At 44.0% G+C, this 16,146-nt stretch overlaps 1 protein-coding gene and 1 long non-coding RNA gene across 2 annotated transcripts; both read left to right on the forward strand.

Annotated features, from left to right (window-relative positions):
* Nucleotides 1-483: 483 nt before the first annotated feature.
* On the forward strand, nt 484-6,810 carry gpr37l1a (G protein-coupled receptor 37 like 1a). The gene is made up of 2 exons (XM_020096900.2): nt 484-1,272; nt 4,449-6,810. The coding sequence occupies exons 1-2, from the start codon at nt 652-654 to the stop codon at nt 5,460-5,462; spliced, it is 1,635 nt and encodes a 544-aa protein (XP_019952459.2). The 5' UTR covers nt 484-651; the 3' UTR covers nt 5,463-6,810.
* Nucleotides 6,811-9,530: 2,720 nt separating this feature from the next.
* Nucleotides 9,531-15,045, forward strand: LOC138411497 (uncharacterized). Its single transcript, XR_011244129.1, has 4 exons — nt 9,531-10,533; nt 10,957-11,051; nt 13,482-13,599; nt 13,963-15,045. It is a non-coding gene; the product is annotated as an uncharacterized lncRNA (long non-coding RNA).
* Nucleotides 15,046-16,146: the final 1,101 nt, after the last annotated feature.

Here is a 16,146-nt window from a genome sequence, read left to right on the forward strand (position 1 = left end):
CTGAGTCTCCTTCGAGCCTGTCTAATGTTTTACTCAGGGCAATTGGGAAGATGACGGGAAAAAGGTTTAACCAAAAAAACCAAATTTGCGTAAATAATCTCGTGGTCAGTTTTCTAATAAATATAAAGTTATCTTGTGAAACAAAAACATACTTGTTTAGATTAAAATAGAATCAGAAATGCTCTGGTTTATGCTTTTAGATTGTGTGTTTAGAGCATATACTTCACTTTGAGTTGTTTCTGTTATACTAATACAATATAATAGTATAATATATTTTTTAAATAACCTATTGGAACATTTTTTATGTTGTTTTCATATAAACTATTTCTGGTTTCTACCACACCCCATTTTTTAAAATATTTTTCATATTCTGTATTTGTGATGTGTGAAACTAAACCAGATTCAAAACCTCTGAAGCATCTTTCGTGCTCAAAAGGGAAAAAGTTTCCCTTCCGGTTTTGATTTATGTTGAAGTTTATGGCCGGAAGTGTCGGTGTTGATGAAGAGCACGTGAGGAGGCAGAGCAGCCTCAGAAGTTTCATCAGCACCGACTCTTCATGGAGACTCTTCATCCCGGGACACTCGCAGCGGCTCATGTCTGAGGAGGACGCAGGACACACGGACCACATTTCTCTCGATCGTCGGTGAAAAATGATCCCGGTTTTCTTTCTGCTGTTCCTCTTTGTCCGGAGCGCGGAGCTCCGCCACCTCCACCCGGAGTCTCACCCGGGGCTGGAGGAAGCAGGGGCAGAGGAGTCCTTCTCCCCGGGGAGGACGTCCGCGGACCGGGCGGAGAGCTTGAGAGATGCCGACCTGAGGAGAGTCGCCCGCGGGGCTAAAGACGGGGGCTCCGGGAGGAGAGACCCGCACTCCTCGAGCGGTCTCGGGCAACCGCGGCGTTACGACGACCCGAGCGGCTTCTTCACCACACCGCGGACCGACCGGCGCAGCGCCGCCCCGCCGGGTAACCTCTCCTCCGGGTCCGGGCTCCTCAACCCGCTGCTCCCGGTCTCGAACGGTGCCTACTGGGCGTACGCGATCATGCTGCTCGCTCTCGTGCTGTTCGCCGCGGGCATCGTGGGGAATCTCGCGCTCATGTGCATCGTGTGGCACAACTTCTACCTGAAGAGCGCGTGGAACTGCGTCCTGGCGGGAATGGCTCTGTGCGACTTCTCGGTTCTCTTCTTCTGTCTTCCGGTGGTCGTGTTCCACGAGCTCACGTTCAAGAGGCTGCTCGGAGACCTGTCCTGTCGGCTCGTGCCCTACCTGGAGGTGAGGAGGTCACACAGGTGTTGGTGTTGTTGTTGTTGTTGTTGTTGTTGTTGTTGTTCTTCTTCTCCTCCTTGTTTAACATCCACCTCCATCCCTGGATCTGCCTCCTCCTGCTCGGTTCTCACTATATTTATATATTATGTTTGAGAGCTGTCCTGTTTCCTGAGGGACAGGTGTTCACAGGTGCTCACTTTATTGACAGCAGGTGAAAGGTCATGGGTGGATGACGGCGCGGGGCCCCGGGGCTCAGGTGTCAGGGGCCCCCTGGGCTCAGATGTCAGGGGGCCCCTGGGCTCAGGTGTCAGGGGGCCCCTGAGCCACTGTTTGAAAACTCAAACACAAAATGAACCAGAAGAAGCTCCAAATGCACAATGCTACTAAAATCATCCAGAAAATACCAGAGACCAAAAAAACAATAAAGACAAAAATGTTTTTCAAAACATCTATAAAGAGACAGAGCGATGAACAAAACCTGAACCTGAAGAGTCTTAAAACGACTCCACAGAGATATTTCAATAACATTAATTAATTAAGAGCAATCGAATCAGTAAACACTCAAAATGACCACAAAAGTCTCTAAACAACCTCAAAGAGAATCAAAGCAGCTACACGGTGACACAAACAATCACAAATATCAAATCTGCTGCTCAAAACACCCACAGAGACACAAGTGATCAACAGAGTACTCTTAAAACTCGTAAAGGAAACTTAAAATACTCAAAACAATTCAACAGTTACTGAATTTATCCATAAAATAGGCAACTTAAAACAAAGAATCTGTACCAATCCACAACTTCTCCAAACATCAGCTCATGAGGACAGAAGGAAGTGAATAATGTTTAACAAATACTCAGATAGATGCTAATACCTGTGTACAAGTACTATTATCTATAATGTTAAACGTAATAGGGAGAAATGCCCATCACAGTTTCCCCAAAATCCAAGGTGAAGTCTTCAGATTATTTATTTAAGTATCGCTCCAGAATAAAGTGAATATAATGATGTATTGATATAAAACAGGAGAAAATCATCAGTTCTCACTTTGGAGCGGCTCAAACTCAAGACTGGACCAAAACTCTTTCACAGTTAAAACAAACAAAGTTATTCTGGTGGTGAACAGCCTGGTTTCACACTGTCACTGTTGTTTTCACCCCCCCCCCCCCATGATAGACTCATTCTGAAGTTTAATAAACAGACACGCAGGTCTGTGGTGAAAGGCCCGATTGTGTCTCCTCACACTCGGAGCAGTCTTTACTTTGAACAGACGAGCTGTTATGGGCTCTTCGCTCGTCTGTTGTGATGAGGGGGGGCCGGGGGGGGGGGGGGGGGGGGGGGGGGGGGGGGCATCGTGAAGCGACTGTTCTTCACCAGCTCAGAGACAAACTGAAATACAGAGGTTCACAGCAGCTGGGTGTTTATCTACAGCTGCAGAGGATTCTCTTCTATCAGCTGCTGAATTAGGAGACTTCAAACTCAGAATGGGTTAAAAAAAAAAAAGGTTTACACATCACATTTTATAACAAACACTTAATTTAGGTTATTTAAAAAACTTTTTGCAGCAAGATTTAGTATTTCTTATTATTTCTCTGATATATCTTAATTTATTAATCTGCTAATTATGTTTTCAATTAGGCAATTAACTGTTTGTCTATAAAAATCTACGAGTCGATGAATCAGTTTCAGCTGAAATCATATCGAGTTATGAAGAAAAAGTATTCGTAAACAATAGCAGTTATTTTTTATCATTTAATTTGTTGATTATTTTCGATAAAATTTCTGTAAAATGTCCGGAAAAGTTTCTCTGAGTCCAATTTAGAACTTGGTTTCATCTGATGCATCAATAAACCCCCCCCCCCCCCCCCCCCCCCCCCCCCCATTGAATGCATTTAAAGAGCTTCGACCATGTTTGCCTATATAGTGTAAACTCAGTCTCTGGGACCGTCAGCTATCATCTGACAACAGATTTGCCTCCGGGGGCATCAGCCAATCCTTGGGGCCTTTCGGGGGAACACAATGGATATCCGGGCCAAGGCTCTGTCTTTTGTTCACCGTGCACTGTTCACAGTCCAACTGCTTCCTTTAATCACGAGAGTCAAACGTTTCTCCACACAAAACACAAACCATGGTACTGTTTGTAGGTGTTCTTGGTCTCTGTATGAATGAGGATAAGTTAAAAAGCTGACAGCTGATGTACCTCGGTCTCTTTTCTCCACACATGCAGGGAAACCAACACTTCCTCAATCGTGATTCGTCAAACTACAAATTGAAAACCAGAAGCGTCCAGCTGCAAAATCTTAACAGCAGCTTCTGTGTGTTTACATGAAGAATCTGTTTACAGCGATCACCGTGCAGTGAAGCCTGCGTCTCAGAACAGTCCGCGTATTTTCCTTTGAGACTAATTTGTAATAAGAACTTGTATTAAACAGCCTTTAACGGGCCGAGGTTGCCGGCCCCCTCTCTTCTTCTGTTGCTTCGTCTATTTTCATGCTAATGAATGAATTTATTTCTTGCTAACGTGTTTTAAAAAGGCTCTTCAGCAGTTTGTATTGAACAGTTTAAAGCGGGTCAGGCTGCCAGCTGCCACCGGGCCACTCTGTTAGTTCATCTATTCTCATGCTAATCAGAGCGCGGCGTTAATTATCTTGAGCGGTGTTTTAACTGTTTGGAGTCATTAAGCTCTCACAGAAGGAGGACAAGTCTCTGGAATGACCGTCTCTGTTTTTAGCCAAAATCTCCGGCGTTAATGTGCTCGAGGCGTCAATAAACTGTCCCTGAGACCTGTTACAACATAATTACTCTGTGTTCCCTCTGTGACTCCTGGTGTTTCCTCGTATCCGAATTCAAAAGGTTAAATGAAGCAGTTTTTTCTCGGCCAGGCTCTTATCGCTGTAATTGTGGCCGACAGAGGAAAGTCTCTTACTTGGTGTTCAAGCAGCACGACGTCCTCAGTGTTAATCTGCGTGACGTCTTGTTCTGCTTCACTTCAGGCTGCATGAATCTGAACCGTGCACGAGGAAAACCTGCAGAGCTGAGCAGGAAGTAGCTCTGCAATGCTAAATTAAGGTCATATTGATTTATACTAAAATGATAAGAGACTGTCAGAGGTTTTTTTTGTCATCATTTGACATCTTTATTCCAGAGTTTCCACTGATACCAAAAATATATTTCTCTGTCAGGTGACGTCTCTCGGAGTGGCAACGTTCAGCCTCTGTGCTCTGAGTATTGATCGTTTCCACGCTGCCACCGGCCCCGGGCCCCTGCAGACGCCGAGAGTGGAGCCCTGCCAGTCCATCCTCTCCAAGCTCGCCGTCATCTGGGTTGGCTCCATGGTGCTGGCTGCCCCCGAGCTGCTCCTGTGGCAACTCCTCCAGGAAACTGTCAGCCTGCCATCGCTCCCCACTGACCTGCCGCAGAGCCAGCCGGCAGGCTCGCTGATGTCGGCATTCAGAGCCCGAACAGATGCATTTAAAGTGGATATCTGTGTTCGGGAGCCGTCTGCGGAGCTCCCAGAGAGCATCTACTCTCTGGTGCTGACGTACCACGAGGCCCGGATGTGGTGGATCTTTGGGTGCTACCTCTGTTTGCCACTGCTCTTCACTCTGGCCTGCGACTTAGTCACGAGGCAAGTGTTGGCCCAGCGTCTGCTCCAGAGACCCGATGGCGACAAGGTGCCCGGCAGGTGCTCCTCCTCCTCCTCTTCGTCTTCCTCCTCCACAAGGAAAAAGCCACATGTGAGGGAGCAGCGGCTGCGCTCCACTGTGATGGCGCTCACCATCTTGTACATCACATGCAACCTGCCAGAGAGCATCTGTAACATCACCCTGGCATACATCTCCATCCCAGAGTCCGCCGTGCTCCCGGCCGTTGTTCTGCCAGCGCTCAGCTTGATCGGACAGTTCCTGTTGTTCGTGCGATGCTCCGCGACGCCGGTGTTGCTGCTGTGCCTGTGTCGATCGCTGGGCCAGGCCTTCATGGACTGCTGCTGCTGCTGCTGTGAAGAGTGCCTCCCCGAAGGCAGCTCCTCCTCGTCGGCAGCCGCCACCTCCATCCTCTCCTCGCCCACTTCGCCCTCTCCATCGTCCCTGTGTCCTTCCAGCAAAGAGGACACGATGAAGGGCCTGTTGGGGACAGAACCGGCTGTCTGCGACCGGGCTAAAGACCCTTCAGTAGCTATCGGGACGCCGTGCTGAGACTGAACTGCCACACGTGGAACTTTAAAGGATGGTTTAGGTTTATTAAAACTTTGTTCTTATTTTTAAAGTTTTGTGCATCATTTATATCAGTTATAACAACATGGCCGTCAGGAGACTAATAGCCGAGATGGTCACTGAGAAGGAGTCGGACATGTCAAGTGTAATAAAATGTCAGATGATCAGATTGGAAACAAGCTAAAAGTGAACTCAGATTACACAATAAGGCCAAAGGTATGTGGACGATCCTGTCTGGTTCTCTTCCTTCTTGGTTTTGAGCTCCTGATTCCAAAACATCATCTTTAAACGCCAACATTTAACGTCCCTCTGTATTAATGTCACCACGTGTCTGTGAACCCGTCGAGTTTGTGTTGCTCTGTCCCCGATGCATGATTATCACATGTTTTCCCTGATAACAGACACATGCAGTGTAAAGAATCAAGACGATGGACCAGCTGTCGTCACCAAACCTCACCGTCATTTCAGCAGTTATGTCCAAGCATAACTCACAGGCTCGTGTCGGGTCTCCACTCTCTGAAATAAACCTCAACAGCAGCTAGAGTGAGAAGAGTCTGTCAGAGTTGAAACTGGACGTAGGTTTGTGTGAGTGAAACTGTTTCTGCACCTTCTAAACTTGTATTTTAGTGAAATGCTCATCACAGTGAGATTATCTGATTAAACGAAGATCACGCAGGTTATTTTCTCTCAGACATTATGTTTGCAGGCTGATTCATTTAATGCACAAAACGACCTAAATAAAACCCAAGCTGTGATAAACTGGAATAATCTTTTAGTCTGTATGAGCTCCTGGAGCAGAGACTAGAGTTAGATTATTGTAAAGAAAGTATTGTTTTAAAAAGAAAAGGTTTGGATTTAATCCTGTTATTAAAGGACTCAGTAGTTTAGCAGTTTTTTATGCTACGTTTTACATTTTGTAGTTATTAATAATTGTCTAACACTCATTCAGGATATTAGTTACCAGCTCTAAGTACTGTGAGAGCATCACTGGATAGTTTTGATATTTTAAAATGGTGTTGTGGTTCAAACTGAAGATGAAGACCTACTGAGACTGTGTCCATATAAACTGCTGTTTGTTTTTTTTACTGTATTTTGCTGTTCATACATGGCTCATGTATGATCCACTCACACGTGTCACGTGAGTCGGACGCCGCAGCTCCAGATGTGTGAAAACACATGTGGTTAAGATACCGAAATGTTTTCTGTGCAGACGGCAGCTTAAAAACCTGATGAGAGATAAATCATGAAGAGTCATGGGAACTATTCAGTGTGAAGTGTTTTTTACTTTTATTATGTTTTATTGTTTGTTTCAGTAAAAATGTAGATTTTCTTTTTCGTTACCTGTGTGATTATTAATGTCTGGTTTACACTTTATTAACTGGAATAATGGAAGCTCTGTTTATTTACTGTTATTCCACAAATAACTGCAATAGAAACTTCAACGGAAGGGCTTTTATGATTCATTGAAAATATGGATTTATTGGATCACATCTTAAAAGACAATATTTTCTTAGTCTCAACATTTTCTGTAGAGAGACAAAGCAAACCAGCATCATTTACTTTAACGGGAGGAGCCCATCGTTCATCTTAACACATTTAGAAAGTAAGAATTTCCTCAGTGCGCCAAAAAAAACTTTACTCATAAAGGTCTGTGCAAAGAAAGTAAAGAATCCGTTTTACTTTAAAATGTCTTCATATTTTGTCTTGAAGTAAAACATTTGATCAGATTTAAATAAAATGTTTTGCTGCCAAATTAATACAAAAAATATAACAGGAAAAAAACAAGTTTTTAACCATGAAAACACATGAGGGGCCAACGGAAAGAGGAGAAACCAAAGGTTCCCTGTTGGTGGATGTTCTGTCTGATCCGAAACAGTAGTTTTATTCAGTGAACGTGTGAAAACACCTCGTGTGGATTCGTTTTATCTGGAGACAAACGGGGAGTTGGCCGCCGTCAGCTCTGATCTCCTCTGGAAGGAATGTTTCTCTGCTGCGCTCTCGACTCCCACTGAAGGAGAAAGCTGCTGTGACGCTCCTTTTTGTCATCGTTCAATTATTGAAGGTCACGGCTTCACAATCACAGTTGGCCTTTGAGTTTCTGCAGACAGAATGAACACAGTCGCTCTGTGACCGGTTGCTGGGGAGAGCAGACAAGAATTCCTCACTAACCCAAATATTTTCAGACCTTTCTCTGACCCTTTTCTTGGTTTTGATCAAATTAATATAAATATTTGAGGTTTACTGTGAAAAAATAATTTCACACAAATGTCCAGGATTATTTTACTGTTTTTTGTAAAAAGTCTGGCAACTTTTGCTGCCAGACTTTTAAATTTCTTTTTTTTTTTTAAATACACGGACATTTGTGAAATATAACCCAAATGTCTGCAATTGAAGATACACGCCTGTACATTTAGAAATGAAAACCCTTCCAACATCTACAGATGCTCGATTAGAAAACAAATTGTTATACTTCACAATACTGTGTAAAAGTTTGAGGCACTTTCAGTGTTGTCGTCGAACCATCAGGGATGTGTCGGATTGGTCCAAAATTCTTTCAGAGCCACAATCAGAAGAACTGTAGCGATACCCGGGGGGGGGGGGGGGAATCGGTTTCGAGTTGTACAGAACCACGGAATCTTCAGACAAGACCAACATAGAGTCAGTTTGACCTCAGAGGCCTGAACACGGTGGAGTCGGTCTGAGATCGTGTATGATGCAGACGACAGAATCTACAGCTCTGACGTCACGTGGTGATTCCAAACTGAGTGTGATGGATGTGTGTCTCTCCTGGGACACAAATATCAGTCAGTCTTTATTTATATTCAATCTAATCGACAATATCTGCTCTGACACTAACAAACGAGAGCCCAGTCTAGTTCCTGATTTCTGCAACCTCAGGTTTTTCTGCAGAAGTCAGACAAGAACAACCAGAGCAACAGAACCCCCGGGAGGATGGACGGAGACTGAGGTTCCATCAACATGATATTTCAATATCATGGACTCAAAATATGAATATTTAGATCCAAAGACATTTAATCCAATAAAATCTCAGGAGGCAGAAGAAGATTTGAGCTGTTGAAGTATATTAAGATTAAGAAAAGTAAGAAGACGGATGAGAAGCTGCTTCAGACTCTCTGTGGGTAAAATACCATCATTTTGCCTGCGGACACCTGGAGACCCTTCACAGACGCCGGTGCTCCCTAACTTACATTTCCAGGCCCGGTGCAGTAAGTGGAGCCTCGGCCCCTTTGAGCAGAAATATTTGTCCTCCCACTTCGTTGTGCCTGGGCAAAGAGGAGGAGGAGGAGGAGGAGGGGAAGCTTCAATAAGGCCAGCATTGTTCAGACGTCCCCCTCTCTGGCTCGGAGGGAGAGACACTTGAACAAAGCTGCATATCAATTGCCATCCACCAAGGGAGTTGCTAAGCTACACGACACCCACCGACTCCCACCAGCTGCCCCAGAGGAGGCAGAAGAAAGAGGGCCGAGATGCAGGGGAGGAGAAACCGCTGTGGTCCGTCCTGATAAGCCAAAACCCAAACTCTTCTCTTCTCAGTTGCCCTGACAACCAGCGGCGGCACGGTGGCCTCAGGTCTTAGCAGCATGGTCTAAAACCAACAAGGTCCTGGGTTTGAACCCGACTGAGGCCTGTGTGTGTGTGTGTGTGCACTATATTCGGAGTATACCTTTATATTTGAAAGTCTGGACTCAGAGACTTTCAAAAAGAAATCACATTCTCTTTGTTTGCAGTTTGATTTCAGATCATCAGCTGAAAATCCACTGACTGTTTTTTTTAAATCACATATTGAACAGTGAGTAAGTGAGAAAGTTTTTATTCACTTATATTTAAATCATTTGACCTTGTTTGCTACGTTATCTGGGTGAGAAACCGGTATAATGAAACAACATTACACAAAAACTACAGGACCAAATACCACACAACCTGCTGCAGCGATTCCGTGTATGTGGCATGGGTCCATTTTTTACTGTGGATCCAGGTCAGGGGACGGATTCAGGACGTGTTTTATCAATTTCTTTAACATTGTGAGTGTTTTTCAACATTTTCCTTGAATTCATTTGTCTTGATGACGATATTCAGGACATGTTTAGGAGACTGGTCCAAATAAAAAAATCCAGGTCTGGTGATTTTACACGTGGTTTCACAGAGAGGCTGCTGGGACTTGGCGGAGGAACGTGAGCCCTGAGCGGCGCTCTAGTTCGTCTGTGTCGTTCCACTGCTCTGCTCTACATGATCACAGTGTAATACAGTGAATGTGGTGTAAATGTAAAATGATCTCAGCACTTTCTTTTCAAAACTAACATACAGAGTCTGATTGTATTCGGCCTCTCTCTGCTCTGTGACAGTAGTTTTATGAATCTCGTCCGGTCTCAGCAGGCTCAGGAAACACACAACACAATATCTGTCTCCAGCGACCATTACCACGACGACAGCACAGTGCTAATCAGCAATGCTAACACAGTCCTTTCCTCAAATGTTGACTTGATGCAGAGCCAGCACGAGGCATCAGCTCCCTCACTGGTTGCTTAGGACCCCTGACTCATCTCACCGTCTCTTCCCTGTCACCTGATCTTCATCTGCCAGAACCGTCCCTCATCTTCACCAATCAACAGACCAGGACGTGTACCAGCCCATCAGTACCTGCAGCGCTTCACCAGTTGTGATGGGACTATTGAGAAATGGATGTCTTAACATCTGTCCGCAGTTTAAATACAGAAACCTCACATTCGATTCACAGCAGAATTTTGAAGCCAGTGTCAAAAACCTAAATAAATCTTGTTGCTTGTTACTAAAGAAATCAGCTTCCCTCTGTTTTCCTGACTTGGTTTCTGGATTCCTGCAGCGACTGTTTGTTTCTGAGCTTCTCATCAGAACCAGAGTTTCCGGATGTTTCCACGTCTTCTGTCACCAGAACACAGACGAGGTCCAGTTCGTCTTTTCTCATGTCACTGAGGGACGGCAGGAGGTGGAAGTTTACTGGAGCCTGGGTGGTGCGCCGGCTGTGGGGAGGCCTGACCGGACATGGGAAACATCGGTGAGTGAACTGTGGGGGTTCTTTCAGGCCTGAGCAAACAACTTCCATTCACACGACAACTCTCTGGGAGGAGAGAAGACAAATCTGAGAATGGTCTTTCAAGGAAATCATCAAACAAAGATTTAACCCAGATTAAATGTTTATTTGTATTTGTCCTGTTAAACGGGGATCAACAAAACCAGCAACCATGATGGAACCAGTTAATGGTATTATTGAGTACATCGATCAGAGCCTGACCAGGGGCCGCAGCCAATGTTCATATTAGAGAGTAACGAAGATATTTCTCCCCTGCTCCCTGCAAATGATTTCCAACAGGCTCGTAAACTTTATTATAGATAAAAACAAACTGTGGGAAAGCCCCTCCCACTTCCCCTCCTTTCCTTTTACCTGAACTACCACTTCCTCCTGCGGCTCCTCCTCCAGAAGCTGTACAGGAAGTCCGCTCAACTGTCTCCTTCCTGTCTGACCACACACACACCATCATGGCGGAGGCCTCATCCTGTCAAGTCGGAACCAATGTGAGTTTGCCTCATTTGTGCGTCCTGCAGTGAACAGAGTTGTATATAGTGTGAACTCCTCGACAACGTTAATGTTAGCATGTCGGTTTGTCAGTTCCAATTTATCCATTTAATGGAGAGTGGATGTATTTAGATTCTTCCTGGAACTATATTAAATGTCAACGGTCCTCATCCATAACTTTACACAAACACAATCAAATATATAGAACTTGAATGAAGAAAATAAACAAAACATCTTCACGTAGGAGTAAATACATGTATGTATTTTTTGCATGATCGCTGATACCGATTCGTCTGTGAAAGACCGATAAATCAGAATTGATACTCAAAACAAAATTGAAATTTGATATTTATTGATCACCAAACCTCACAAGAATTTAAGTTGTATGGGTGTTGACACAGGTTTTTATGAATTATGTCTATACTGAAGTTGTTGACACGTCTCAAGTGTTAATGAGGAATATTAATATTTACAGTGACTTCATCACTGTAAATATTTACTGTGGATCCAAATGAATGAAAGGATGAAAAAGGTGTAAACATTCGAGGAAAACTTTCAGCGAAATCAGAGAAACGATGGAAGATGTGACGTGTTTTGATTTGATGAGAAGTTCATGGTCAACAGCTGAAGTATTTACAGGGTGTGTGTCTGTGTTTGGCCACACGAGGGCAGTGCTGCTCTGTGCGAGAGGACCTGACACCTCTCAGGCGCAGAGGATTCTGGGATGTGTGATGATGATGATGATGATGCTCAAATGTAAAGAAAAATTATACATACATATAAATATATGCAGTTATTTTTTGTAAGGCACATGTAAGGCACATGTGCCTTACATGTAAGGCACATACATGTAAGGCACATGTATATATATATATATATATATACACCTCCAGCAGTACACGTATTTAAAAGAAACAAGTTTCTCAATATATATTTCTACTTTACTCTGACATGTTTCAAGCTGTCGTCACTAAAACCTGCTCAAACAAGTGGGTTTGTATTGAAACTGTGACTCGTCTCACAAGAGGTTCTTTAACGTTCTTGTTGTGACAAAATGAACAGATGGAGAAGTTTTGCAGTGAAACCTCAGTTTTCAGTTTGTCGTGTTCTCCTGCTGTGAATCCTCCTCCATGATATTTAGAATTGTTTTGCGTTACATTACTCAGACACTTGTTTCTACTGTGTGTTTCTCCTCCTGCTGCAGGTGTCACTGTGGTTTTTTACTTTTCCCAACGTCTCTTGGGTTTTAAACGAGATCTCGTGAAAGATTCATTCTGACTTATCAGCAAACTATAAAACATCTGCAGTGTGAAATCGGATTCTTGTTATGAGGCAAAATAAACTTGACTGCCGAACGTTACTGCTGTGGATTTTCCATCAGGATGCGAAACACTGTGCAGCTCTCTTGTGTGTGTGTGTGTGTGTGCGTGCGTGTGTGTGTGTGTGTGTGTGTGTGTGTGTGTGTGTGTGTGGTTTGAAGGCTGGATGTTTATACAGCAGGCCTACAGCTTCCTAACAAAGACCAGCTCACAACGCCCATATTTAGACTGTTAGCGTCTCCAACAGCTCCACTTGTTTATGGCAGAGAGACACAAGACACAACCCAGCATTTTATACCCGCATATGGTGTGTGTGTGTGTGTGTGTGTGTGTGTGTGCGTGCGTGTGTGTTGACTCAAATCAGCTGTCCCAACTGTGTATTTTAGTTTCAGGAGCTCTGAGTCCTCACAAGTCACACAAACCAATATGTGTTTGGCTGTTTACTTTGATTTCTGTGAAATCAGCTGGAGTTCAGACCCACAAAGTGAATTTTAGAGCCGGTGCATGTGTTCACATGTAAAACCAATGGAGGGAGGTCATTTGATTTAACTTTGCCCCGGTGTCGTGCAAACTGATGCAGAGTCAGATCAGCGTGAGAGGAAATGTTTGATTTAAAGACTGGATTTTGTGATTCCTGTTATTTCTCGTTGTCTTATTTCGATCTGCTTGCATCATCAACATTCAAGAGTCAGTCATGTCTTTATTATAAGATTGGACGGATGACGATGTTGACTAAGTTGGTGGCACGGTGGCAAAGTGGTTCACTGTTTGGTTCTGTGCATGTGGAGTATGCCTGTTCTGTGTGTGTCCAGGAACGTCGCCATCTTGCACTTTTGACATCATTTGCAGTCAGAGTCTGTGCAGTGGCCATCGGGGGATGGAGCCGTAGTGTTGATGTCCCGCTTTGACACAAGCTCGACCAATCGTCAGCCACATTCAGCTGTCAATCATGACGTTTTCTCCTGCCTAGCAACAGCTGATTCAGGATCAGCACTTTTTGTGTTCGTTTATCCTAAATCAAAGTCGTCTACTTGTTTTTCCGTCAAGTTTGACGCCACATTCGCTGCAGAAAAGTCACAGTATTGATTTTTATCCTTACCTTCAACCCAGGAGCAGACCGCCCGAGTGCCGTCATTCCACGTGATGTGGGCCGGATGACGGGGGGGACAGTGTGAGCCAAATGTGGGCCAGAACTCTTCTGAAGTGTGGCTTCGCCCCGACGTCCCAGGTGGGTGGAGGGTTAAGGTGGTTAAGGTTAAGTTAGAGAGAAGGTTTTGGTTGAGCTGTGAACAATGAATGAAAGTCAATGCAATGTCCCAACAAGGAGCTGCACAAACCTGTGTGTGTGTGTGTGTGTGTGTGTGTGTGTGTGTGAGATGTCTTCTATCTATGTGTACTTCATTTGTCACATGAAAACGTGTGTGCTGCTCTTTGCACTTCTTGCTACTGAGCAGTAATCACATTACATGTGCTGCACTGCTGCCCACACGTGTGTGTTAGTGTGTGTGTGTGTGTGTGTGTGTGTGTTCGTGTGTGTGTGTGTTAGTGTGTGTGGAGGATAATGACCCGTGTTCTTGTTTGTGATTTGCAGGAATCAAACTGAGCAGCTGCTGTAAATCATGAAACCCCCACACAGTAGCAGAGCGTCTGTCCGTCTGTCGTCCGCTCACTCGTCTGTCCCTCTACCTTTCTGTTTGAAGCCGAGCTGCGTTTTAATTCCCACTTTCCCTCCCCCTCAGAGACTCAACACTCCATCCCATCCTGTCCTTCCCTTTGTTTCTCTCTCTTCCTCCTACACCTTCTCCCCCTCTTTCATTCTATCTCTCATCATCCGCCGCCTTCAGCTAACCAGTCTCCCAGCAGAGAATTATGAATAGAATTCAAATCAGTTGAGCTTTACTGTCTCCCACCCCCTCGCTGCCGGCCCCCTCCTCGTCTCTCCGTCTCCACTTTCTAACTTTCTCCAACTGTTTGGTATTGATTAGAGCTGTGACCTCACACCCACACCGCTCAGCCTACTGTGCATTAACCCCGTCCTCCTGTCTCTGTCCTGTCGTCTGCTGGCTGCTCACCGAGCCTCGGCACCGAGCCAACGCTTCAGGGTCCAAGAAGAAACCTCCATCACCACTGTGACTAAAGGTGGTGATGAAACTGAGCCCGGGCTGAAGTGTGGTGATGTTCACTCTCTGAAAACATCAGGATGACTCACACTTTGCAAATACATAGGTTTGATTTGACGCAGTAAATTAACCACATGTCCTCATTATGATAATGAGTATGAATTAATTTGACAGGACAGAGTTGAGTGCGGGACAGAGGTACAGAGAGTGATATGCAGCACAGGCCTGCAAAGCTGGAATCGAACCTGTGTACCTCAGAGGGTTTACCAGGTGAGCTATACAGCGCCCCCTCATGTTAATTTAAAAGGAAAAAAAATGGCTGTACTATTTCCCCTTTGTCACAGACTGAACATCCTATAACAACTACGTAAGTGTGTATAACTACATGTACGTTTTAAACCACAACAAATACACAATGTAATACCTTTTATTTGTATTCATTTGTTTTTTACCATGTATTTTGTGAAGCACTTTGTTACCTTGTTTAGATAAGTGCTGTAATAAAGTTATATTATATTACACTGTACATACAACTTACATTCTCCAACTCTAAACCCTAACGAGGTCTTTAATGATGTCATTATATTGTTTCCTCCTCCACGTCTTGTTTATCATCTGAGTCAGTTTCATTGTGGGTCGACGAAGAAAATGTAAATGAGAACAACTATGAATTCTGCTACAGTGAATCACTGAACGTTTTCCTCCAAACACAGAAACCACACCGTTTATATGAGATGACATTTAATCACATCTGAACTCAAAGTGTTTCTACCTGTTCCGAATGTCCGCTGTTAAAAGCCTGAAATCACAGAGCCGAGGACAGACGCCATGAATCACTCAGAGGTGCAACATGATGCTCACTCTCAGATCATCTCTCTCCTTGAAGACGTTTATCAAAATTTAATCTGCTTCCTCTCACGTGTCTGCAAACATCTGTTTCAGCGAGTCACTCAAATTATCTGCTGTCAATCAGGAACTGAACTCTGGACATTTTCCTGAGGTCTTCACAGAGTATGTGAGAATGCAAATGTTGGCGTCAGCTGCTCTGGACATTCTCCTGCCGCCCCTCAAGCAAAATATTTGAAAAATGCAGCAGGAAAATTCGCAGCTAGTTGAAAATATTTCGTGACGTAAAAGATTGAGAATGTGTCAGGATGAGAAAGAGGCTCGATACACGTCGAGGACAACGATGAGAAAGGAAACTTCAAAAAGACTTTGAGATTTGAGGTGTCGATGGTCTGTAAACAAAACACGCTCTCTCCGGTAGCATATTTTATTTTTCCATAATCATCTATAAAGAACTGATTATTATTATTGCTTTTGTTTTAAAATGTGACCTGTGTGTTTTAGCTCTGTGTGTTTGCTTTATTTTCCATTTTGGGAAAGTTGGTTTTTAATGTTGAAGCCCTGTGTTGGGTCCAGTAAAACTTTAGTAAAATCGGGCAGGTATTAAGTTGAAAGACTCAAACCGTAGCCCTTAATTTTTATTTGTAGTTATTTTTTAGACTGTCTGAAGTGGTAAAAAATATTTGTGGTTGCATCTGTGCAAATGTAACCAATTTTTCACTACATTTATTTTTGATAATTTTCCACCATCTGAGCATCTTCTTTTCTTTTTTCTCTAAAACTAAATAGTTTAAATAAAAGTCTATGAT

The sequence above is a fragment of the Paralichthys olivaceus genome, chromosome 2, assembly GCF_024713975.1.
Source record: "Paralichthys olivaceus isolate ysfri-2021 chromosome 2, ASM2471397v2, whole genome shotgun sequence".
NCBI lineage: Eukaryota > Metazoa > Chordata > Actinopteri > Pleuronectiformes > Paralichthyidae > Paralichthys > Paralichthys olivaceus.

What these genes read in the sequence shown, in the direction of transcription:
- gpr37l1a (XM_020096900.2), top strand. Translation starts at nt 652, where the DNA reads ATGATCCCGGTTTTCTTTCTGCTGTTCCTCTTTGTCCGGAGCGCGGAG. An exon ending in GGCTCGTGCCCTACCTGGAG is followed by an intron (nt 1,273 to 4,448) that starts GTGAGGAGGTCA and finishes TTTCTCTGTCAG; the next exon opens with GTGACGTCTCTCGGAGTGGC.